At 48.1% G+C, this 26,015-nt stretch overlaps 1 protein-coding gene across 7 annotated transcripts in view; it reads left to right on the forward strand.

Moving 5' to 3' along the window:
• Positions 1 to 26,015, forward strand: part of PAX5 (paired box 5) — a 180,868-nt gene that overhangs the window by 52,656 nt on the left and 102,197 nt on the right. For all 7 annotated transcript variants that reach the window (XM_066367659.1, XM_066367655.1, XM_066367658.1 and 4 more), the window contains one exon: positions 12,715 to 12,890. In XM_066367659.1, coding sequence (XP_066223756.1) covers positions 12,715 to 12,890 — 176 coding nt within the window. The remainder of the gene's footprint in view (positions 1 to 12,714; positions 12,891 to 26,015) is intronic.

A 26,015-nucleotide genomic window follows, 5' to 3' on the forward strand; every position in this document is an offset into this window, starting at 1 on the left:
TTCTTTTCAGCTAGGACAGGAGATGACACACGTTGGCAGGCAGAGGCTGATCTCTGTGTATCCAAGAGGAGTCGAGCCAGTCTGAGTATATCTAACAGGTCAAGTCTGAAATGAAGAAGCAATAAGCCAGTGAAATGGTACTATCACCGAAACATGATTGATCAATTGAATTCTATCAGAGACAGTGGACAGTGAGATTAACTCAGGCCTGATAGGTTCAATGAGTTAAAGCATGATGTTCATTTCAGCTTCATTTCACCAGTCTTTGCTTGTGAAATTGGTCAATCAATAGAGGTTGAAGATCATATATATATATATATATTGGGGACCATCTTATGGGGAATATAATCTCAGTGGCCAGCTCTTGGCTGGGCTGCCTGCCTTGGGTAATGGAGACAGAACAAGGACTCCATCAGACTCATCGAAATGGCCTGATATCTTCTCCAAATGAAAAGTATTTTTGGATCTCTGATGATTTATCTTTTTTTTCCTCCCACTCACTTTGATCTATGACAAAACCCATACCCATCTTGGAGAAATATAGTGATTTCTCCTGAAAACATTTGTGCAATGATCAGATAGATACACTTCAAAATATGAAGCTTTTTCTTTTTCTTTCTTTTTTTTTTAAGTTACATTGTCTTTGGAAAAAAATAAAGAGCAATTTAAAAACTCAAATGGGAGTAATGCAAAGATATCAAAGTAAATATGATTTTTAAACCTTATTTATTTATTTCTGCCTAGTGGGGGTGGAGTGGAGGATAGACAGCTATGTGAGCAAAAGCCGAAAGGAAGGCACACATGAGAAGTCCTTCCAGGTATAATTAAAACGAGGCCTTTAGCAGTCTTTGATCTAATTTAAAAGCACGATTCACAGAAACAAATCACCCTTTTGCTCCTAGTAATATTTCATTTGCTTTGGAATATTTTCACTATGGTGGCTAACATCCTTCCTAATTAGTGTGCATATCTCTCTGCAAGGTGGAGTAATTAGGTACTACCGTATGAGGTAATGGACTTGGACAGTATGGATTAGAGAGAACAAACTTGTCCTGTGGCAATACACAAGGTATTCCTTCCTTCCTGCTTATTCTTTGAGGTCATCTTGATTCCTTTAAACACAAAGAAATTTCATCTCTTCATACCAACACTATGAGAGCTTCAATAATGCACTTGTTCTGTTTGTACATCAGAGTATATATTAGGCTCTGGATAATAGATAAGGGTGCTGAGCTAGACAGGAAGGAAAGAGCCTTGCACATGTTGCAGCCCTCCCACTACCCAACTCCTGCATTCAATTCCTACTGAATTACAGCCCTTTCCCATAAACCATGCTTTCTTGAGTTTCTAAGCCTTTGCATATGCTGTTCCCTCTGGGTGAAACGCACTTCCTCTTCTCTGCTCCTTTCTTTGGCTAACTCCTTCGTTGCTCATATTTAAGACTGGGGCTTTATCTTTTCCGGTGGGCCTTTTTGGATCACCTGCCCCAAGTCTGGATTCAGTGGAGTGGCTTAGCGTAGGGTTACAAGCAGACTCTGGAGCCAGATTGTTTGGGTTTGGAGTCCAGCTCCTCTGTCTCTTAGCTATGTGCTCTTGGGCAAGTCACTTAACCTCTCTGTAACTCAATTTCTTCACCTGCAAAGTGGGAGGGGGAACCAACAGACTTGACATCCTTGGGTTGCTGTGAAGATTAAATAGATAAAGTGCTTAGAATAGTGCCTAGTGCAGGGGAAGCACAGATAAGGGTCGACCACTACAGTTTGACTCTCTGGCTGTCTCCATTTCCCAGGATCCCAGCACTACTTTACTATGCTGGAATTATTAACTTGTCTGTGCCCTCCACTTACAGGCAGGGGCTAGGACTTAAGCCGCTCTGTAGCTCAGGTGCCAAGCCCAGGGCCAGACACTCAGCAGGAGTTTGGTGTATGTTGCTCAGGATGAATGGACCCAGGAAGCTTGGGACAGGAATCCGGGGCCTGGTGTTTTCCTAAACCCACCTCTCTTTGGACCTGCTGCACCTCAGACCGGCCTCACCTAGGACCTGCCTTCTAGCCCCAGACAAATCCCTTTGCTATCCCTGAGTGTGCAATCTTAGGTCCCTTGGGACCTTTCTCTCCCTGACAGCCTATGACTCATTGGGTAACACACGACACAAATCAGATTCACTCTGGTTGAACCTGAACGTATTTGGCAATTTTACAATTTCGCGTTTTACTTCTCCGGGAAGAAAGATTGAGTGAAACTAATGGCTGAATAATGGTAGTTCCGATGGAATTTTCCTCCATGCCACTTTGATTTTTCTCAGTCTGCGGTTCCAGTTTAGGATGGGATTTATACAGCCGCTCAGTATATCGACTTTCGTTCTGGGCTGCCGCGGGACAGTTTTAGCCCTGTGGCCCTGGTCCCCAGCACAGGGCCTGGCTCACAATAGATGCTCTGGAAACGTTGCTGACTGACTCTTGTCTGTGCCTGGAATCCGACCTCTTATCTCAGTGTCTGTTCCCTCCCCTTGTCTCAGGTCTGGCTTAGATGGGCCCTCCTTCAGGACCCCTTGTTGTTAGCCGTCTCTAGGTCACCTTGAACATCCAGACGCCACCATGCAGAGATTAGAAACTCCATGAGTTATTTTTAATAGAAGAATTAATGGCATTTTGTTGTTGGACTCTGAGCAATATGTGACTTGTTGTGTTTTATTTTTGGTATGTGTTCCAGGAAGCTTAGAGCTGAACTGACTTTTGTTAATTTATTAAATTTATTAAAAATTTTATTAACTTTATTAAAATTTTAATGGTCTGCCTCAAATCTTTCTGAAAAGTAGGTAGAATGTAAAACCTTAGTTGTGTCCTCCTCTGGGATCACTGGTATACTGGAGGTCACTCCTCAAAGTTCTTTACTGAGTTCTCTGATGATGCCACATGCCATCTTACTGTTGAGTCCCCTTGGACCATTCAGGCCTACAACCTCTTGAGGTCACTCATTCAGTCAACAAACGTTGATTTTCATCTCCCATGTTTGATGTGAGTCAGACATGGGCTCTGTCCTCAGAGAGTTCCTACTGTTAGTAGGGAAGGAAATAAGTAATACTACTAGAAATAACTCATGTTTATCTAGCACTTAATATGTGCCAGATACTACTAAGCATTTTACACTATCTTCATTCAATTCTTTCATCAACTCTGTACCCCAGGTTCTGCCCCTTTGGCACGCTCAGGTAGAGGTTTGCAGTTGATAAGTCTCTATGGCGATGTCATGTATTGTGCTTCAGTCTCGTTGGCAGTCGAGGCTCATTAGCATTTATAGGTTCCGACAGTGAGAGAGTCCGTGTTCCTGGAGCCTCTCTCCTAGTCTTTCCTTTCTCAATTAGTAGCCTGATAATCCAGCTATGGGGTTGCTGCTGCCTCTGCCTGGATAGTAAGAGGCTCAAAGAGCTGGCAACTCCCCACTCTATTCCCACTCAGCACAGGGCTCTGGGTAAGGCTCAGTCAGTCAGAGCTGCTAGCATAATCAGGCGGGGATTCTGCCCACTCAAAGACCTCTGGCTCTGCCACTCTGTCCGGTAACACGGGTGGGCGCCCACTCCTGGGGTGCTTGGAGGAAACTCTCGCTCACTATCTGTGCGCAGACCAGGATATCAGGCCAGAAGTCTCACACTCTGAGTGAAACCCCCTCCCGCATGGAAAAGTTGCAGCGTTGGAATTGGCTCTTGCTCCCTCCCCGTGCGCGGCTTTTTCAGGGTGCTGGGGCAGCCCAGAGATTCCGCTTTTGGCCCACACAAAGGCCCCTGACTCTGCCTCTCTGTAGGGTAACACGAGTGCCCACTGCTGAGGCACTCAGAGGAATCTCTCGCCCACTATCTGCGCGCGCCGACCAGGAGATTGGGGAAAATGGCTGCCCCACTTGTCTTTCTTTGTCTGGGTTTGGCGCGAGTCTTAGCTTGTATTGACTGGGTTGCCACAGGCACAGTTTTTCCTCGGCTTGGATCTCCATGCCACAGCCTGGTTCGGCCGTTTGTGCCATGGCCTGGATCTATTCACCCCCTTTGCCCGCCTCAGTTTCTATATTCTCAGTTCCCAGTGAAAGCAGCCCTGTTTAGGTTAGTGAGGAAAGCAGAGCATTTCTTACTCCCTATTTCCTTTGGGGTTTGATTATATATTTAGCCAATTTTTCGCTCGACCATACCTTCGGGTGTATTGCAAAACATCTGGAGGCTCCAAGGATAGGTTTTTCTGTTTCTGGTTGAAGATCTTGTTGAGTTTTGGGGGAGATTTATAGGTATCGCTTCCTACCGCGCCATTATGCTGACGTCATCTCCCTGGTGTCATTATTGCCTAATTTTATAAATGACAAAATTGAGGATTAGAGAGGCTAAGGAAGTTTTTCAAATATTATAGGTTTGTAAAAGACAGAGTGAGGATTTGAACTTGGGCCTGATTGGGGTACCCAGACTTCCTTAGTGTGCTATACCATGTCCATCACAATGCTCAGCTTTAGGCTAAAATATGGTAAGAGGTGTGCAAGTGCTCTGTCATGTATTGTCTGTGAACTTGAACAAGCTTCTTATTACCTCTGCCAGCAGCATGGGGATTCTGAGAGGACTGACCTTGCAGGGTGGGTTGTAGGAGTAAAATCCAGGCCAGAGTGGTAGCCTGTGCAGCTTGCTGAGGGATCCCAAGCTGAAGACAGTTAATTCAGCTTTTGGACTTAGAGGCAGGCTTCGGAGAGGAGGTGGGGCTCAGGCTGTGTCTTGGTGGGTAGAGGCGGAAGGTGAGCCAGCAGAGGGAACAGACAGAATGGTGGCATAGGGAAGTGATAGGAAGGGACACTTGAGGAATGAAGAGTAGACTGGAGTGGTGACCCTGTCTGGAAGGGCAGATAATGGGGGTCAGAAGGCTTAGGCTGTGTTCTGGGGAAGCCTTACAAGGGCTTTCCTGGTGAAAATGATGATGACAACATCTAGCATTGTTTGGACACTCCCTTCATGCCAGGTACCCTGCTAGGTACTTCCCAGGCGTGTCTCATTTAGTTCTTACAAAAACCCCAGGGATTGTCCCACATACCATTTTCCCCATTTACACGTGAAGTAACACAGGGTTTGGTCTCAGTAGTTGACATGAAAATAAAGGGAAGTGGAGAGAGCACTGGATCTTCAGGCAGAAGATCAAGGTACCAGTTCCAGCTGAGGCTCAGTTACTCAACTTCTCTGAGCCTCATCTTTCTCATCTGTAACATGAGATAATAATACATATCTTACATGATTGTTTTGAGGATCAGTGAAATTTAATGCTGAAAAAATAACTTGGCTCAGTGCCTGGCCCCAAGCAGTGCCCTATCTAGGGTGAGCTCGGGGGCGCTTGGAGAAGCCTGTGTACCCATCATCTCTGGCAGTACCCTTAATTCTTTGCTGAAAGCAGGAGATGCTCTCTCAACTGTATGCAGGCCATTTTGGTAATATTGCCCCAGAACAAATACCTGTCTTCGTACTTTTATAACTCATAGTCATGCTTAGTCCCTCCTGTGGAGAAATTCTAGAGCCACTATTACCGTTGGCAAGCTGCTGTTGTATCTGTGTAAGTACCATGTGCTAACCGATTGCACCACTGGAGCTCCATTCTGTTGTATCTGAAACAATTTCTTAAAGCTGCAAGTTGTCCAGCTTTCTTAAAGCTGCAAATGGTCTGAAGTTGGTCAGTCTCTGCTTTATAGACTGGTTTTTCTTTTTTTAAAAAGATTTTATTTATTGACTTGAGAGAGAGAGAAGGGGGTGGGCAGGAGCGGGAAACATCAACTCACAGTAGTTGCTTCTCGTATGCACCTTGACCAGGCAAGCCTGGGGTTTCAAACCAGTGACCTCAGCATTGCAAGTTGATGTTCCATCTACTGTGCCACCACAGGTCAGGCCTTTATAGCCTTCTTTTCAGCCATTGCTGCCACCTGAGGAGATCAACCCCAAGCCCCCTGGCTCACTTGACTCAAGCTGGAAATGTCCCAGATTACACCAGTTCAATCTTCCCAACTGTTCTAGGCTGCTGTGGCAGACGGCCGGGCAAGACCTGACTCTGTCCCCTCGTTTTCAATGGGGGAGGCAGATCTGGGGGCATGGTAGGTGTCAGAGTCCTGGGGGAAGAAGCAGCAAATAGGCTGGATGTCAGACTCCAAGGAACCCTGCAGGCCAGATCTGTAGAGGACCTTGGACCCTTGGTAAGACAGTTGGGGACATTGTACTGCATAAAATCAATAATGGTGGGATCTGGGAGTTATCTTCACAACATCATAAGAGATTAAGAGTAAATGTACCCCAGTGTAGAAAACAGAGATTTCTTCCTATCTCTGACATCCTCCCAGAAGCCCCTTAACAGCCCCATTCTCTTCACATGCCCGTTCATAAACCAAGTATTGGCAAAGGTAGGCTTCAGCAGTTGTTTGAGGGTAGAGTGAATATTGAAGGAGAAGTCCCCTACAAAGATTGTACAAACAACAAAATGGGAAGATGAGTTAATGCCCATCTAGTACTATTTAGTAGAGAAAATCTGGATAGACTTTGGAGGAGAAAACAGTTAGAAATGACTGACTCAGCTTCCGTAGTTTATTGATGGGGCCCCCGAGGCCCAGAGAGGGAGAGGAACTTACTTGGGCTCACACAGCAAGTAAGGGCAGAGCTAGGGCTAGAACCCAGGTCTGCTGGCTCCCAACCAGTTTCCCACTGGGCCCTGCCACTGCACTGCCATGCTGAGACATGACTGCAAGGACGAAGGAGGCTGTGTAAGGGCTCAGGCTTCAGTTGGGCTCTGTAGGAAAACGGGACTCCACGAGAGGTGGGAGGCTACCCAGTGGCTCCAGCCTCCTTTCTTGGGCTTCCTAGGCCTCCGGCAGGGGTTGCATCCCAAAGACCATGATGCCATAAGAGATTATGGAGATTCTTGTTTGTTTTTTATTTTTTTCCTCCCAGTGAGCATCTGCAGGCATAAAATACATGATGATTTTTAAAGAAACAAACCAGAACCCTCCAAGAAAAATGCAAAATCTCCAAATCTGCTGTGCTCTGAAGAAAACGCAGTGGGTTTATGATCTTTTAAGACACACAAGAGACAGCTTTCTTGTGACAGATGGGAATCTGAGGCTGTTTTGCTTCCTCCCCCTTTGCGTGACCAGACCCGATTGTGTAAAGCTTTTAGCTTCAAAGCCGGGTTGTGAATAACATTGGTTTAACCTGAAATTTAAAGCCAGCATTTCTGTGCTCCCCGAGACGGGCTTCCTGCCCCTTGCTCCCCTGAAGCTAGCTTCCAGAATGTTAATTCTGACAGCCATGGTTGACTAAGCCCAGCACTGGGTCTATTACATATTATTTGATTTGGAGTAGAAAAAAAAGATTTAAAGATACCATGCCCTCTGTATACCTTTGTGCTTTTGCCCATGTCTGTCCATATATTTAAGCATACCATTCACACTGTGAGTTCAGGTTTTTCTCTGGGGAATAAAATGGGTCCGAGTGTTTCTGCAGCCTGTCTCCAAGACCACATTTCCCAGTGAAATCAGAGAGCATCTTTATGGCACAGATGAGAAATACTACAGTAGCTTCCGCTGGGGCCCTGGAGGTTCAGATCTGCCATCGTGCTCGGGGTGATTTTCTGGTATTCATTTTTAGTTGTCTCTGAGCGTATAATCTGTTTGCTTGTGCACCCACTGTGTGTGGTGCCTCGAGGCAGATCAACTGTGTCCCTGGCCTGAAAACCATAAGCCTTTTTGTCAGAGTATTTATTTTGATTGATACTTTACCTTTACTGGTCTGATTATTTTTCAATGAGCATTTGCCTCTTCTACTGGACATAATTCCATGGGGACCAGGGCTGCCCATCACTGTACGCCTAGTGTAAGCACAGTGCCGGCTCACTGAGATTGGTTGAGGGAAGAAGGAATGAATGAATGAGGTCAGACAGAGGGATCCTGACATTTGCAGACTAGACCTGCAGAGTGAAGGTGGTTGTCATAGTATTACTAATTTTTCTTTTATTCCAGAAATATTCCTTGTGGAGGTGACAGAGATGAATTAGCTGTGATTCCCCTTGTCCTCTCCCCCCCCCCATGGTAGCTAACAGTGCAGAGTAAAAGTGAAGGGTCCAGAGAGAAAGTGGTTAGAGGGAAAAGCAGCTGGGACATGAAGGAAGGCATCCTGGAGGAGGAGACAATGTGCTTGCAGACCGTGTCTGTCCTGGCAACACTGTGCAGTCAGTGACAAGTGGTTTACCTTTCACGCAGGCATAGTGGGTCACCTGTGGCCGGCAGGCTGACTCCGTGCATTACCTTCAGATGCTCCCAGATGCAAAATTCATGTTGCCAGTCCCTAGTCTTTCCAAAAGAGGATATTTGGGAGCAGGGATTAGAAAGCTTGGCCTGATCGGAAAGAACTAGTGATTCGGGCTCTGGGACTGAGAAATGTGAAGGGCGACTGTCTCTTCAGTCCCTTCCAGGGCTTCCCACTGTCCCTGCAGCAGGGCCCCAGCTCCTCTCTGGGGCCTCTGTGGCTGCCTGGCGACCCCTGCCTCCCGGGCTCTCTTCTCCTCACTCCCTCGGTTCCTTTTATCTTCTCTCATCTCCAGGCCTTTGTATGCACGCCGTCTGCCCTGCCTGGCACGCTCCCCACCCCTGCCCTCTTTGCCCTGCTGACCCCTCCTCCTCCACTCTCAGTTCAAGCATGACTTCCCTTGCGAGCCTTCCCTGACTCCTCCCCTATTGTAAGCATTACTGTTTGTAGTCCTAGGTCTGTTTCTGTGGGTACTTGACAGAGGTGGGCTGTCCTTTGTAGACTGAAAAGAGGGGCCTTTCTTGGTCATCACTGTACCCTCTGTCTTTGTTTTTAACATTGCTTGGTACAAAGTAAACACCTTATCGATATTTGTTAAATGAGTGAATAAATGATGATGTTCAGGAGTGTCTGGAGCCTTCTTTAGAAAAGGACAGACTTTAGGCTCCGTGCAAAGTGACAGGGTAGAGTTCACCCACCTGCTCGGCAGCGAAAGCAAGTGGAGGTGCTGGGTGGGCTGGGAGCAGCAGGAGCCGTCCTGGTCAGGAAGGAGGCCCGAGAGGTGGCTCTTCCCAGCCCACAGGCCTCCCCGTGGAGTGTCTGGGTCACTAACACAGCTTAGATACTCTCTCGGCTGTGGCCGACTTTCAGAAAACCAGGGCAGGACACAGCAAGTCTTCTGCTTGGCCTATGTGTGGTGGCCTGGGCAGGCTGCTGGGACCCCCAGCGCATGCACTTGAGTTGGCCCAGTGCCCTGAGTCTTTACTCTGTGCTGGGCTCTACTCAGTGACCAGACAGTGACCTTGCACACAGGAGCCCTCCATTGAGCCACCCTGTCTGAGCTTCCCCAGGGGAGGCAGAGTGCTGCCTTCCCAGAGCTCTGAGCTGGGCAGAGCCCAGCCTGTGAGCACTTCGGGAGAGGGACTGAGCCTGAGGCCTGTGGGAGGATGACCCGGTGGGTAGGAGAGGCCTCCCGGAAGGCAGACTTAGACCATGTCTGATGGGGGAGCCCCAGTGGGAGAGAAGAGGTGGGCACTACCATCTGGGGGCAGGTGAGGCCTTGGTGGGAGTCCTGAGGAGACGGCTGAAAAGAAGGAGCCACCGGCATGCATTAGGAGTTTTAGGCCTGGCTGGCAGAATGGGGAGTGGGGAGTATCAGGGAACTTGGTGGACAGAGAGAAATCTTTTATGAGCGGATGTGGTCTCTCTGACATGGAAAAACTTGGTGGGAATGCTGTTGGGCCAAGGCCAAGGTCACGCTTTGGCAAGTGTGGCTGGGGCCAGAATGACTGGCCAGAGTAACAACCGAGGAGGAGCAAGCGGAGTCTTTTTCCCCTTGTGTGTGTGTGTGTGTGTCCGTGTGTGTGTGCAGTGTGTGTCCATGTGCACAGTTACACAGCACCTTTGATAACAGGGTAATTTGGTGGATGCCAACTAATGGGAGAACACACCAGACAGACACAGAAAGGGTCATGCCCCCTACATCCTGCCAGTCTTGGTGCCTGTGGGGATGGGTCATTATGAAAGAAGGGGCATCATGATGTTGATGAGGATGATGTCCTGTGGGCAGCGCAGGGACCCAGCCTAGGGTATCCTCTTTGGTCAAAATCCATCTGGAATCCATTTTCTCAGGGTTCTCATGAGCCACCTCTGAAGGCTCTTCTTGTAGAAGATGCCAAGGTGCTCAGAGCTGTCAGCCGTCCCAGGGACTCTAAAAGACCAACACTCATGTGAACCCCAGACTGGTATCTTTTTTCAAATGTCAGACCTTGTGTTGCAGTTGTCCTCAGATGGGATAGTTGGGAAGACACCAACTTTTGGCAGCATCTCAGCGACACAATATCCCACTGCTTCAAGCTCCATGGTTTGGCCTCATTCCTCACGTGGGTGGGTTCTGACAAGATACATGAAGTCTAGGTCAGCAGTGTGCTAGTGGGGTGCGGGGAGGGGAGGTAGGGCAGGGTCCCGTGTGAGAAGGGCACCTGTCAGCGTGGGATCTGACGCAGGCCGGGTCCCTCTGCGCTTCCCAATGGCAAAGGTAGAGGCTGTGCCTCTGGTCCTGGGTTCCAGCAGTGTCTCCAGTCAGCCCGGCATGAGCAACTTGATCCCAGAAGGCCCTGGGAAATGATGGCTCTTGAGGCCATTTCTTTTATTTATTTATTTATTGTATTTTTCTGAAGCTGGAAACGGGGAGAGACAGTCAGATAGACTCCCGCATGCGCCTGACCCGGATCCACCCGGCACGCCCACCAGGGGCAAAGCTCTGCCCACCAGGGGGCGATGCTCTGCCCCTGGGGGGGGGGGGGAGGTCGCTCTGCCGCGACCAGAGCCACTCCAGCGCCTGGGGCAGAGGCCAAGGAGCCATCCCCAGCGGAGCCAACCGGCCAGGGCTGAGGCCATTTCTTCACCAGAAACTTCTGTCTTCCTTGTTTTCTCTCATCTTGAATGGTTCAAGCACCCCCACCCCTCCACTTCCCAGGCTCACAAAAGATACTCCATCCAATTTGCTTTTTTAAAAATTGATAATTCATAATATTTTCGTTGACATGTAAGCATCATCATCAGAGACTATCACAGTGTAAAGAGCTAACAATAAAAAACATATAGAGACTTTAATCCTTGTACTTTCTAGGTAATTTACATTTTTGAATAGGCAATGCATTTAAAGTTCTGTAACAAAACAGAACAAAACAAAGTAAGCATGCTAGGAAAAATCTCCCACCCTTTCACTTACCTCCACGTAGCTCCTACCTCCCTGAATGGGGAACCACTCTAATGTTTCCTTCCAGAGTTCGTGTGTGTGTGTGTGTGTGTGTGTGTGTGTGTGTGTGTATGTATTTTAATATGTATGTGCTTTATATATAATACCGTATTTCTCCATGTATAAGACACATCATTTCCCAAAAAATTTGGGGTCTAAAAACTGGGTGCGTCTTATACCGTGGTTGTAGTATTTCAAATGCCATAGATTAAGGACGAGGCAATCTATGAAGACAGTGATTCATCATCAGACACAGATGAGGACAAGCTAATGAATGGGAGTTTTGACAGTGATGAGGAGTTGTTTGAATTTTATGATAAATAAGACTTGAGTTCAATAACTTTATATAATACATTTTTTTTTAAATTTCAGGCCCCAAAATTAAGGTGCGTCTTATACATGGGGAAATATGGGTATATAGCATATGTGTATTATATCAGTATATATTATACAATTATAACATGTCATATTAATAGGCATTTGTATATGTGTATTATATATAAATATATAATACCTTATACAAAATGCATATAAAGTCTTATTTTCTTTCTTTTTACACAGAAGGTTGTAATTCTACATGCTGTGCTTTACTGTACTTATTTTTTGTATGGTGATGTATCTTGAAGTTCTTTCCATATCAAGTCCCAGAGGGCGTGCTCTTTCCTCTTTGCCATCACACAGTCCTCCACAGTGTGGGCGTACCATGGTGTCTTTGACCAGTCCCTGTAATATAAACTCTTGGGTTGTTTCCAGTCTTTTGCTGCTAGAACCTGAACATGTATCACTTCCTGTATATTTAAGTTCAGCAATAAAATAAATTCCCAGAGGTGCAGTTACTCTATCAAAGGGAATGTGCATTTGTGATATTGATAGATTTTGTCAAATTGTCTGGCGTAGGTGTGTGACCAATAGGCAGGCTTCTGCCAGAATGGTACACAAGTATCCGTTTCCCCACAGCCTTCCTAACAGTGTTTTATTGCCTGGTCATATGATGTGGTGGCAAATGTCCTGGGTAAGGGCATGGACTCTGGGAGGAGACTGTGCCTCCAAGTGGATTGTCAGTACAAGAGAGGCAGTGGCACCTGCTGATTAAGCCTCTGAGTCAACCTGAGCTCCAGTCCTCAGGCAAAGCACTTGATCTCTCTAGACCTTAATTTTCTCATTTGAAAAATGGGAAAGTAATTGTCTTCATTGGGGTCATTGAGAGGATTAGATAAGATGATGCATGTAAAAAGGGTTTTGCTCAGTGCCTGGCATGTGGCTATAGGAGGCTAGCTCTGCATTAATCAGCAGGGTGACTTAGGCCAGGACCCCCTTGTTTGTTTCTAGGCTCGTGGGTTTCTCAGGCCCCTTTCCCAATCTCAGTGTCTGACATGTCTTTTTTCAGCAACTCATGTAAAGTGCACTCATCCTTCCTCTCTCATGCTCATTAAAGGTATTCAGGAGTCTCCGGTGCCGAACGGCCACTCACTGCCGGGCAGAGATTTCCTCCGGAAGCAGATGCGGGGAGACCTGTTCACGCAGCAGCAGCTGGAGGTGCTGGACCGCGTGTTTGAGAGGCAGCACTACTCGGACATCTTCACCACCACGGAGCCCATCAAGCCTGAGCAGGTATGCTCCAGGCCTCGCTGCCCGCTGCACCTCTGCCCAAACGCAGGCCTGGGGGGTCCTCCTGAAGGCGTCTGGCTGGTTGTGGGTGAGAGCACCAAGTTCTACTCAGACACGGCTTCTCCTGTTCTCAGCCAAACTGGGCTGGCCGAGGCATCCCATGAGGTCAGGGGGATGTGTTTGGGGCTCTGGAGACTTCTTGCCCCGGTGTCTCTGTCTCTCCTGCCAGCTGGGGGGGGGGGGGCTTGCCTTGTCTGGCTGCTCTGCCATTGCTGAATGGCGGTCCTTCCCAGGGCTCTTTGCACAGCAGGGTGTAATGATCTTCTGAGCCACTTGAGGTAGTCTTGAGTTAATTTCCTATCAGGGTGAAGGTGGAAATATATAATTATAATCACCCTATGGCCGTAGCCATGTTATGATGGTACTGGTGTGCCCACTGTTAGCCCTCTTGCCAGGTTGCCCTGTCATGCTGTTAGAGACTGAATCCAAGCATCTGGAAACGAAGAAGTGTCTCACTGGACAAACACCCAGCTGAGTCATTCGCACCAGAGGGAAGGAGGCAGGAGGAGTACCCCTGGCTGAGCAGCTCCCTGCTCTGCCTGGAGAGAGAAGCAGTCACTGCCTGTGGTCACAGAGATGGGACCAGAAAGGGTCTGCTCAGTGAGAGGCTCCTGGGCCTGGATAAAATCCAGATTCAATTCAGGAGATTCGTTCCTGGTGCCCAGTCTGTGCCAGGGCCTGGGCTGGTCTCCTAGCCGGCACAGGTGGCTGAGACATGGTTCCTGCCTGTTGAGGGCTCCCAGCTGGTGGGTGAGTCGGAGACCTCTGAGTGATGACTTTCTCAGAACTTCACTATCTGGTGCTGGTGGTGAGGCCTGGCCATGCTGAGCTTCTTCTACATGCTATTTAGATGATGCTTCTGAATTTTTCTGAAAGAGCCATTCAAAATCCTGTAGGCTGTGTGTGCACAAGCTCCCGTGCAGAGGAGAGGTGCCAGAGGGTAGTGAGGAGTGTGCAAGGCTTCTGGGTCACCGTCCTATCACAGTCTGCTTGCCTCTCAGCATTTCCTATGAGGGTATCACAGACCATCTATCCACTTTGTTTTCAGATGGGGAAACCAAAGAGCAGAGAGGCAAAGGGACTTGCCTAAGGCCATGCTGCAAGTCATGTATTCACTTAACAACCATTTATGAGTGTCTACTATGTGTACAGCATAGAGCCAAACACTAGAGGTACATTCATAAACAAGATAGGCTTTGGACCTGCCTTCAGGGAGCCTACAGATGTGTGGACAAGTCACAATACATAAGAATTACCCAAAGTGCTGTGTATTACAGATGTGCTAGGTGCTGAGGAGGGGATATCTGAGGTTCTTCGAAGGCATAAAGCAGAGAATAAGTCAGCTTAAAGGGCAAATGCATTTATGCTAAGCCCTGAAGGGGTTAGGCTGCATCAGAAGAGGGGATATCGGCCCTGGCCGGTTGGCTCAGTGGTAGAGCGTCGGCCTGGCATGCAGGAGTCCCGGGTTCGATTCCCGGCCAGGGCACACAGGAGAAGCGCCCATCTGCTTCTCCACCCCTCCCCCTCTCCTTCCTCTCTGTCTCTCTCTTCCCCTCCTGCAGCCAAGGCTCCATTGGAGCAAAGTTTGCCTGGGCGCTGAGGATGGCTCTGTGGCCTCTGCCTCAGGCGCTAGAATGGCTCTGATTGCAGCAGAGCTACACCCCAGATGGGCGGAGCATCGCCCCCTGGTGGGCATGCTGGGTGGATCCCGGTCGGGCACATGCGGGAGTCTGTCTGACTGCCTCCCCGTTTCCAACTTCAGAAAAGAAAAAAAAAAGAAGAAGAGGGGATATGGGTGTGGGAGAATATGTCTGGCAGAAAGAAGAGCAAGTGCAAAGGCCCTGAGGTAAGAGGGAGAGAGGCAGGAGTGAAGACCAGAAAGAGAGCCAGTGGCTTCCTTCAGGGTATGGGCTGCCAAGATGGGGTGGAAGAAGATACTGGGGAGAGGATCTGGTCATGTAGGCTGTGGTCAGGATTTTGGTCTTTCTCCTACAAGTGGAGTGAAGTCTCCTCCAGGAGTAACTGAGTTGTATGGCTGGACAGACCTGATCCTGTACACTAGCTGCCGGGTTTTAGAGAGAAGTCTGTTTTCTTCTCAAACAGCCTCTCCCACGGCTCAGAGACCTGAGAGAAGGCCAAGGCCACACTTCATCTGATACAGGAGGAGAAAGAAAAGGAGTGCAGTCAGGAAAACTTCCATAGATGGGGCCGGCCTTTCCCTCCAGAATCTGGGAGAAAATTTATCTTCCAACCATTGACAAGATAACACAACTTTAGCTCTTGCAGGGACTACAAAGGCAAGCTTCCACCCTCTATCTTTGAGAGGCCCAGAGAGGGGACAGGGCTTGTGTGAGGTCACCCAGTGAGTGAGTGGTGAAGAGTGAGGGCCCAGACACAAAGCCTGTGGCATGTCTAGGAAGCCCTTATTTACTTAGTGCAGACATTCAGTATCAATGACTGTTTCCTTCTGTTTCACATGATCCTCACAGAAACTCAGCACCTGAATCATAGAACACTTAGCTTAGAATGCCCAGAAAGACTGGGCAGAGACCATAGGACTTCATAATCAGAGGAGTCCACCCTCCCACCCCCGTATGTATCCATTCACTCATTCAGACACACATTTGTTCATTTATCCAACGTGTTTCTTGCACGCTGGCTGTGAGCCTGGCACAGTGCCACTCACCCAGGGGAGGCAGGGGTGCATCAGGCACCAGCTCGCAGGGGCAGTATGATGTAGATTCATACTCTGCTAGGCAAGGGAGGAGGTTCTGTAGCCCTGATGAATGGAGACATTGCCTCAGCTAGGAGTGTGAAGGGGGATGTTACAGAGGAGGTGATGTTGGGGGACAGGTCGATAGGCCCTTGTTGAGATGGGGCCTGATAGGGAAGAGACCTGAATTACAAGCTGTCTCTAGCAGTGTTGCTGTGCGGTGTCCTTCAGAATGACGTGGACACGGCTATGGGCCTGTCTCTGGCTGGGTGGGCTGAGGCGGGGCCTGCAGGCGAACCTGGTGGTGGGGTAATGATGGACTCAGGGCTTTCTGGTTAATCTGCTTCACCTCCTCGTAATGTGCAGTAATGAGGAGAAATGGGAGGTGAGGCTGCGGGGCTGCCGGGCACACACACAAGGCACTGGACTATGAATGGCATACCCTCGCTCCCGGTTCCCAATCACTTTGGACAAATGGTGGTCCAAGCAAGGGGCCTCGGGCCAGGAAGGCAGGCGCATCAAGGGTACAGGTTCCTTGAGTCCCCTTGTGCTTGCTTTTACCTTGCCTGTGAGCGTCAGCGCGGGCGTGGCAGTGGTGCCAGAAGGGCCTGGAGCTGTGGCTGCTGAGGCTGGTCCCTCTTCCACTGTGAGCAGATCCGTGACTCCCAAGGCTAGCAGCCTAGGTCGGGGTCTTGCTGTCAGTTTCAGCAAGCAGCCTGGTGGGAAGGAGCCTTTGCTGGCCTTGGGGCTGGGAGAGTTTGACTTGAGTCCTCACTCTGCCCTGTTGGGCAAGTGGCTTTTTCTCTGGAACTCAGTTTCCATATTTGCAACAGTAGAGTTGTGATTTGATAACAATAACTAACAGCAGCAGCAATAAAAATAACAACAGTGATCTTCCTCACCTATGCATGATATTGTACAATTTTCAAAGACCTTTCACGTCCATTCTCTCGCTGGACTCTCAATGTAAATGCCTACTAAGCAAGCTGGACACAACCTGTGAACCCCATTTTACAGATTGGAACATTTCTTTTCAGACTGTTCATCCTATGTCCAGGCCCAGGGGGCTTCTGGGACTTGTTCAGGTCACAGAGCTAGAATTTGACCTCAGGATCTTCTGTCTTCATCTTGTATGAGATGGTTGCACAGGCCTTCATGCCTCTGAAAAATTCTAGAAGCCAAATTTTTTGACTGGCTGATTTTCAAAACTGGCCTTTTGCAGCCAGAGCCTGCCTGTCATTCCAGAACCCTCAGAGACTTACAAAGGCTTGTGTGGTCAAATCCTCCTAAATCATCCACCCAAACACCCATGGCAAGAACCTTCTTCAGGGCCAGGTTGGGGTCCTGCCAGTGACTTCCATGAGCTCAGGACCCACTCTCACCTTGCTGATTTTCTCGCCAAGATCTACCCTGGGTGGGTGGGCCCAGGCTTCTCACTTTACAGAGAAACTTAGTAAACCCTTGGCCCCAGGTGGAAAGGGTTAATGTATTCACACTCCTGGGGCATTGAAACACTTCTTTTTCAAAATGGTTATCAAAAAAGCAATTCTGTTTTCCTACATGTGGAGTGAGTAAAATCACCTTGGAGGAGAAGAAGAAAAAAAATTAATAACAACTGCTGGTGGCGGTGTGTGCGTGTGTGTTTCTGTTTGGAATGGTAAGATCTGTTTCAGGAAAACTTGAGCTGATGCTGTCGTGGGCGCTGTGCTCCTGGCGGGAGCTGGTCCCTCCTCCGGCTGCGGCAGGACGGCTGCCACTGAGCACAGCCTGCCGTATTTACTCTCGGAAGACTATTAACCAACACCAGGCTATTAATCTGGCTTTTGAGCCTTCACTAAAGCCCATAAAAGCTCACAGTTGTCAAATGGAGTTCATTTTAATTTCCTTTCAATCACAGTAAATTATTCAGGTGATAAATCAGCTGGAGCAGCCTCCTGGCTGTAATAGAAACCCTAATTCCTGGCTAATTATCCAGCCCATTGCTGCCAACAGATCAATACGGGCACAAAATGGAACAGGCCCAGGGCCCTCCCTCCCATTGGGCCAGAGACAGAAAGACAGCTGGGGAAGGAGGACGTGCTGCTGACCTCCCAGGAAGTTCAAAGGTCACGGGGGTTAAATTAGAAGAAGGCCTGTCCCTTGTCTAACAGAGGAAGTCACCAGAAATGCCTCCTACTCTCCTGTGCTGCTTTGCCCTCTGAACAGTGGCATCTTTCCAGGCTGCTAGGTCTGGGGCCGAGCATTGCCTACTCCTGTGGGCCTCCTACTCCTGGGAAGGGGCCGGTTTGTGTTTTTGAGCATGATTGAGTTTGGTCATCAGGGGTGGCCTTGAACCACCACCTACCTGAGTCAGAAAAAGGGCTGGGACTGTTTGGAAGAAGATGAGGTGCCAGACATGCTTGCTTTCTTGAGGGAGCTCGTGTTCCTGTGTAGCGGCTCTGTGTCCATCAGGAGAGGAGGGGGTGAGGAGACAGGTATGCAAGCTGAGACAGGGGGAAGGCTCCCTGGAGGAGGTGTCATTGGTGCTGTGCCTTGAGAGACAGGCAGAGTCCAGATCTGTGGAGATTGTAGAGTTGTCTGGGTAGGGCATTCCAGGCAGAAGGAACAGCGTGGGTGAAGTAATGAAGAAATGCAGGTGTGGCAGGGAACTGTAAGCTGGCCCGGCTGGTTGGAATGCAGGCTGAGTGGAAGGAAGTCAGGGACATGGGGCTGGACCAGCCGGAGGGGACCTAAATCCCAGAGGGCTGGGATGTGCAGGTGAGGAGGCTTGGCTTTGCTGTGGTGACTGTGCCCTGAGACTGTGGTCTGGATGACTCTGCTCACGAGGAAGCAGCCTCCACTGGGGCCTTCTGCCCCTCGCCCCGACCCTGCTGCGACTGTTGGATCTCTCTTCCGAAAGCCCAGCCCCACATAAGAACCCCACGTGGTTTCCCACCGCTCGAAATCCAACCTCAGCCCTTTATCCCCATCAGGACCCTTCACCACCCCGTGTCTCCCTGCCTGCCCAGGAGATACTCTGACTGTGGCTGGGTCTGACCCCTCACTGCCCCATACGGGCTGGGCTCTTTCTCTGTCTGAGGGGGCCACCAACCATGAGCCGGCATGTGCCTGTGTGTGCATGTGTGTGTGTGGAACAGCAGGGATGGCTCTGAGCAGGCAGGGTGGCAGGGACTGCAGTTATTATTACTTTTTCAATGTTGTTGTTCTCACTCCAACCTCCTGCTCAGGGTTTCCCTGCATGGAACATTCTATCATTCTGTTTCTAAATCTATTCTGTCTAGGCCAAGCAGGTCCTGCCTTCCCTGGGAGGCCTTCCCTGACCCACTTCAGCCTGCACTGACTTGCCCTTGTTGGAGCTCATAAATGCATCAGGTCGGCCCTGGCCGGTTGGCTCAGTGGTAGAGCGTCGGCCTGGCGTGCAGGAGTCCCGGGTTCGATTCCCGGCCAGGGCACACAGGAGAGGCGCCCATCTGCTTCTCCACCCCTCCCCCTCTCCTTCCTCTCTGTCTCTCTCTTCCCCTCCTGCAGCCAAGGCTCCATTGGAGCAAAGATGGCCCGGGCGCTGGGGATGGCTCTGTGGCCTCTGCCTCAGGCGCTAGAGTAGCTCTGGTCGCAACAGAGTGATGCCCCGGATGGGCAGAGCATCACCCCTGGTGGATCCCGGTCAGGCACATGCGGGAGTCTGTATGACTGCCTCCCCGTTTCCAGCTTCAGAAAAATACAAAAAAAAAAGCATCAGGTCCTCACCATTACTGTAGTAGTTGTCGTAGTGACTGTGTATTCCTTGCTTACTGTATGCCTAGTTATGTTCCAAGGAGAACTCTTCGTGCCCCTTCCTGCTCCTCATCGAGCAAAGAGAGGTCTCTACAAGACTTTAAACCAGATTATCACGGTTCAATCCAGTGTATGTTGGAAGGTTATTCTGGCTGCTATGAGGAGAGTTGGAGGGTTGGGGACTAGGAGTCTGTTGCCAAGGTGTGACAATGTTGCTGTCCTCTGGATGTTGATGTACCCTGGAGACGGTTGCCTGCCTTGTCTGGGGCTGGTCATCTCTCCAGTCTGTGGCACTGTCCAGGAATTGCGGCCTCACGATGCACTGCATCTCTCCTCTCTCCTCTGCTCCCCTACCTCTTCCCACCTGCCCCAGATCCCCCTACTCTCTAGCTAGGCTCCCCGGGTTACTAGAGTTGCGCTCAGATTTGATTCTGAACTTCCTGCTGGTCAAAGTAAAATGGGAAACATAGTTGTGTGCTTCTCATTGTCCACTAGGAGAAAATAGGCCAGTTCCCCAAAGGAAGCCATGTTTTCTCTGACACTTAAGTGGGAAGAAAATTGTCCTATGGGGTTCCAGTGGGGGCCCCTGCAGAGGCAGTGGGCACAATCTTCAACACACCCATAGAGGTGCTGCCGCAGGTGTTACAGGGCTCTGTCCTGTGGGTAAATGTGATGACCCTGCTAAAGGTGCGTTCTGTAGGGGCAGGGCAGCTGTGAACGCACAGCTTAAGAACGCAGCCTTTCTAATAGCCCAGTTTAAACTAAGAAAGATCCCAGACACTCTGGGGTAGCCATTCCTAGATATTCACATTTGATACTCCAGGAAGATGTGCTACTACCTAGGGGCTTTGTGACCCTTGCCACCCAAGGTACGTGGGCAAAGATGTCCCCCCACCCAGTTGGGGAAGCTTCTGTCTTTAGAAATATACCTCACCATCAACTCAACTCTGCTGAGAAGGAGAATTTAGTGGTTGATATTTGACTTCTCTGATGACAAGGGCTTGGTGTGCAGGAACTTGGTGGATATTGAAGGAAGGAAGAGTCATATGTTTTAAAGATTAAAGAAGCAGATGGCTCATCCACCCAGTTGCAGATGGAGAAAATGGAACCGAGAGAAGTCATGGCTGGGCCTTCCCTGTGAAGCAGGCACGGTCTGACCGAGTTGCCACCTGGAAGCCTGATAAACCGGAGGAAGACCTCTGACCCCAAGGCACAGTGATGCTGCCCAGGGTAAACATGGCCCAGTGAATGTCCTGGGCTCTGACCAGTCAGATGAGTGACTTCTCCCATGGAAGGAGCTATAACAGGGTGGGAGTAGCAAGAAGAGTAGGAGTTCTTTTTTCAGCTCTTCCCAGCATGAGGAGAAGGAGTAGAAACCCCCTCTTTCTGAACTGAGATGCTGACACAACATTTAACTTGGATGTCATCTTGCCTTCATAATGAGATGATGACCAGGATCATGCTGGAATTTTTGTGCCCTTAATCTCTAGAGGTACTGGGTGTCTCAAGACCAGCCATCCTCTCCCTTATCCTTCTACTGTCATCATCTCAAAGTGACCCAAGGATAAAAATTACATGGACTCGGCAGGGTCTCAGCCTTTTTCACTTGCTGTGGTGACTGGAGTTGCCTGTTTCCAAGTGTTACCTATTTCTTCCTAAAGAGCACTTAAAATATTTTCTAAACAGCTGAATGTTCCGAGCCACTTCGCCTTCCTGTGGATAAAACAGAAGGTTGTCTACACAAGAAAAATTACTTTGTCGGATTTGAAAGACTGGGGAATATTTGAGGGCATACTGAGCAAGTTGTCATAGTGTAAAAGCATAGGACAGACCCCAGGGCTTTTATGATGGCTCTTGGGATAGTCATTTTGTCTGGGTCATGGTTTCCGCTTTTGGGGTGGGGGATTAGACTAGATCATCCTTGAGATCCATTTCAACTCACACATTCTGTAAGAGATAAAACAAATTGGAGCTCCATCTCTTTTTATTTTGACTTGTTTATAGTTTTTCCTCCTGTCTGTTTCATTCTTTTAGATGACAGGCCAATTCTGTGTATGTGGGATTTAAAGATTACAAGCAAATTGTCAAAGAGCTGCCTAGGCCTTGCTAGGATGTTCTTTCATTCATTTATTCATTCATTCATCCAAGAAATTTTTACAGATATGTCATGTCAGTGACATTGACCACCTACCTGTGCTGTGCCATGTGGCATAACATAAGAGGAACAGAAGCAACCAAAGGTACTGTGTGAAATTTAACTTTCGAGTAGAGCTATCTCCCCCTAAACAGGACTAACCAATATCTGTAATAAACAAAAGACAAAGAAAAGACAAATAACAGGTAATTTCAGTCCTATAGCTTGTTTGTTTTGAGGGTGCACTGGAAGTCTGGCTTAAGAAATTTGGCTGTTCACAAAGCTCTTTAAAAAAGAAAACCCAAACCTTTATTATTTTGTAAATTAAAAAAAAATAAGAGAGAGGGAGAAAATATAAATTTCTGGTTTTGATAATAAGGTCTGAACTATTGTAACTTCCTTCCCATCTCAAGCAATAGAAATACTGGAGCAAATGTAAAAATAAATTATTTTCTGATATATATCTGTGATCCAAATAAAGAGAGGGAAATCCTCGGGTGCTGTAAATTAAGAAGGAGCTTAGAGCCAGTACTTTAAGTGGATGAGCTACTGACCCAGCGGCGCAGGATCCTGGTCTGGGATACAGTTCCTAGTAAACAGAGGCTGGAGTTTGATGCTGGTGTTGAGTCAAATGATATGGCTTTAGACTTCTGAGAGATAGGAGCTGGAACATGAACTCCTGCAAAATACTTGAAACCTGGAAGGACTAAACTTTCCATGGAATGAGCGCAAGGCAGATCTCACCTGCAGGCATGAGAAAGCAGTGAGGAAGCTTGATTCTGTGTGGGACTTGGAGTGGAACAAAATTTTCCCATGGGAAGCTGAAATCCCAAACTTATGCCATGTACAAGCATGGTATCTCACTTTGTATCATTCACAAGAAAACCAAGAAGAGAAATCAATATAAAAACTGGGCTTATACCTGTGAAATTATTGAGATGCCTAGCAGAAGCACAGGAAAAACTCTTTATCGGGATTCCTCCACAATCCAGGATATACAAGCTGACAGAGTAAATGATTACCAAAGGTGAGCTCACAATTTAAAAAATTGCAAACCACACAGAAAATGGGGGCAAGTCAGGAGACATACCAGGAAAATTAGTACTCTTAAGAACCAAACTTTTCGGCCCTGGCCGGTTGGCTCAGCGGTAGAGCGTCGGCCTAGCGTGCAGAGGACCCGGGTTCGATTCCCGGCCAGGGCACATAGGAGAAGCGCCCATTTGCTTCTCCACCCCTCCGCCGCGCTTTCCTCTCTGTCTCTCTCTTCCCCTCCCGCAGCCAAGGCTCCATTGGAGCAAAGATGGCCCGGGCGCTGGGCATGGCTCTGTGGCCTCTGCCTCAGACGCTAGAGTGGCTCTGGTCGCAATATGGCGACGCCCAGGATGGGCAGAGCATCGCCCCCTGGGGGGTAGAGCACCGCCCATGGTGGGCGTGCCGGGTGGATCCTGGTCGGGCGCATGCAGGAGTCTGTCTGACTGTCTATCCCCGTTTCCAGCTTCAGAAAAATGAAAAAAAAAAAAAAAAAAAAGAACCAAACTTTTCAGACTGTCAAGTGACTAAAGAGATGAAAAAAGGACTAGAAACATTACAAAAGAATAAAACATCATGAAAATAGGATAATCAAATTAGAAAGAAAATATTATTAAATTTCTAGACATAAAATTTTTAATCATCAAAATTGAAAATATTTATTTTCTAAATACCAGGTTAGACACACTTGAATAGAAAATTAGCGACTTGAGAGACAGAGCTGAGGAAATAGCCAGGAATGCAGTGCAGAAATCTAGAGTTGGAAAGTGTGAAAGAGAAGATAGATAAAAGTTCATGGTAAGGTCCAACATACATCTAATAGTTGCTCTGGAGGCCCTGGCCGGTTGGCTCAGTGGTAGAGCGTCGGCCTGGCGTGCAGAAGTCCCGGGTTTGATTCCCGACCAGGGCACACAGGAGAAGCGCCCATCTGCTTCTCCACCCCTCCCCCTCTCCTTCCTCTCTGTCTCTCTCTTCCCCTCCCGCAGCCGAGGCTCCATTGGAGCAAAGATGGCCCGGGCGCTGGGGATGGCTCCTTGGCCTCTGCCCCAGGTGCTAGAGTGGCTCTGGTTGCAAAAGAGCGACGCCCGGGAGGGGCAGAGCATCGCCCCCTGGTGGGCAGAGCATTGCCCCTGGTGGGCAGAGCGCCCCTGGTGGGCGTGCCGGGTGGATCCCGGTCGGGCGCATGCGGGAGTCTGTCTGACTGTCTCTCCCCGTTTCCAGCTTCAGAAAAATACCCCCCCCCCCAAAAAAAAAGATATAATTGTTGCTCTGGAAAAATAAATAGAAAAAATAGAGGTGAAGCAGTATTGAAGAAATAATGGCTAAGGAATTTGTAGAATACAATTTTTTTTATAATTCTTTTATTTTTATTTATTTTTATTTATTTTTTACAGAGACAGAATGAGTCAGAGAGAGGGATAGACAGGGACAGAGAGAGATGAGAAGCATCAATCATTAGTTTTTCATTGCGCGTTGCAACACATTAGTTGTTCATTGATTGCTTTCTTATATGTGCCTTGACCGTGGGCCTTCAGCAGACCGAGTAACCCCTTGCTGGAGCCAGCGACCTTGGGTTCAAGTTGATGGGCTTCTGCTCAAACCAGATGAGCCCATGCTCAAGCTGGCAACCTTGGGGTTTCGAACCTGGGTCCTCTGCATCCCAGTCTGACGCTCTATCCACTGTGCCACTGCCTAGTTAGGCTGTAGAATACAATTTTTTCAAGACATGTATCATTATATTGAACAAGCATTCTAAATCCCAAGGAAGTTAAAAAATATATATAAGAATGTCTAGGTAAAACGATAGTGAAACTGAATATCCAAGACAAAGAGAAAATTATATAGGCAATCAGAGAGTAAGTGTAATTTTTAGATTGACAGGGCACTTTTTAAAGCATCAACAGAAGTCTGAAGACAATAGAAAATACCTTCAAATGTTAAGAGATAACAATTAACCTATACTCAGGTAAATGATTACTTAATAGTGAAGTCAAATAAAGACATTTCAGACAAAAACAGAGTTTACTACTCACAGACTTGTGCTGAACAGCTAAATAATGTACTCTTATAAGAAGGATCTGAGTCTGACCTGTGGTTGTGCAATGGATAGAACATCAGCCTGGGATGCTGAGGTCTCAGGTTCAGCCCCAAGGTTGCCAGCTCAAGTCCAGGCTCTGGCTTGAGCCGAAAGATCACTGGTATGAAGCGTAAGGTTGCTGGCTTGAGCAAGGGGTCACTGGCTTGGCTGGAACCAGCCACTTGGTCAAGGCACATATGAGAAAACAATCAATGAACAACTATTAAAGTGATGCAACTACAAGTTGATGCTTCTCATCTCTCTCCTCTCTCTCTCTCTCTCTCTCTCTCTCTCTCTCTCTCACACACACACACACACACAATAATAAAATAAAATAAAATTTTAATAAAAGAAGGATCTGAGAGACTTCCAGTTTCAATTCTGACATGTAAAGAGCTTGGAAGTTGTCACTCATATATTTAAAACCGGAAATAAAGGTGAGCAAACTGAAAATCATAAACTTTTCTTGACCCTTCAAAGAAGTAAGACTGCAGGACGAACAGATACTGCCAAATCTGAGAGAGAGAAAATACAGCTGATCTGTCAGATGAATGGAAAATCTCATACTAAAGGCCTGTTTACCTTAGTTCTTATAATCCAGCACATCATGGCTTTGAACATGCTAGTCACCCTCACTACCCAAACAAACATTAGCTTTTCATCCTCTGTGTGCAGTTATTGTTTTAAACCAACTTGGCTTTCCCACTGTGTTCATCTCAGTTTTCTCCTATGTAAAATGGGATAATGACTTTTTGTGTTTTGATGGTACAGATTAAATGAGGTGAACATAAAAACAGCTTAGCAGGGGTTCCAGCCCATAACAGACAGTGGATAAATGTTACTTCTATTGTCTACCCCCACCCCACCCCCACATGCACCCTGACCAGGATCCACCTAGCAAGCCCAGTAGGGGGCAATGCATCTGGGGCCATTGCTCAGCAACTGAGCCATTTTTTAGTGTCTGAGGCAGAGGCCATGGAGCCATCTTCAGCACCCTAGGCCAGTGGTCTGCAACCCCCGGGCTGCAAACCAGTACCGGTCCGCAGAGAAAGAATAAATAACTTACATTATTTCCGTTTTATTTATATTTAAGTCTGAACGATGTTTTATTTTTTAAAAATGACCAGATCACCTCTGTTACATCCATCTAAGACTCACTCTTGACGCTTATCTCAGTCACGTGATACATTTATCCGTCCCACCCTAAAGGTCGGTCGGTGAAAATATTTTCTGACATTAAACAGGTCCGTGGCTCAAAAAACGCTGGGGACCACTGCCCTAGGCCAACTTGCTTGAACCATGTGGGAGGAAAAGAGAGAGAGGGGGGGGGGAGAGGGAGAG

The sequence above is a fragment of the Saccopteryx leptura genome, chromosome 2, assembly GCF_036850995.1.
Source record: "Saccopteryx leptura isolate mSacLep1 chromosome 2, mSacLep1_pri_phased_curated, whole genome shotgun sequence".
NCBI lineage: Eukaryota > Metazoa > Chordata > Mammalia > Chiroptera > Emballonuridae > Saccopteryx > Saccopteryx leptura.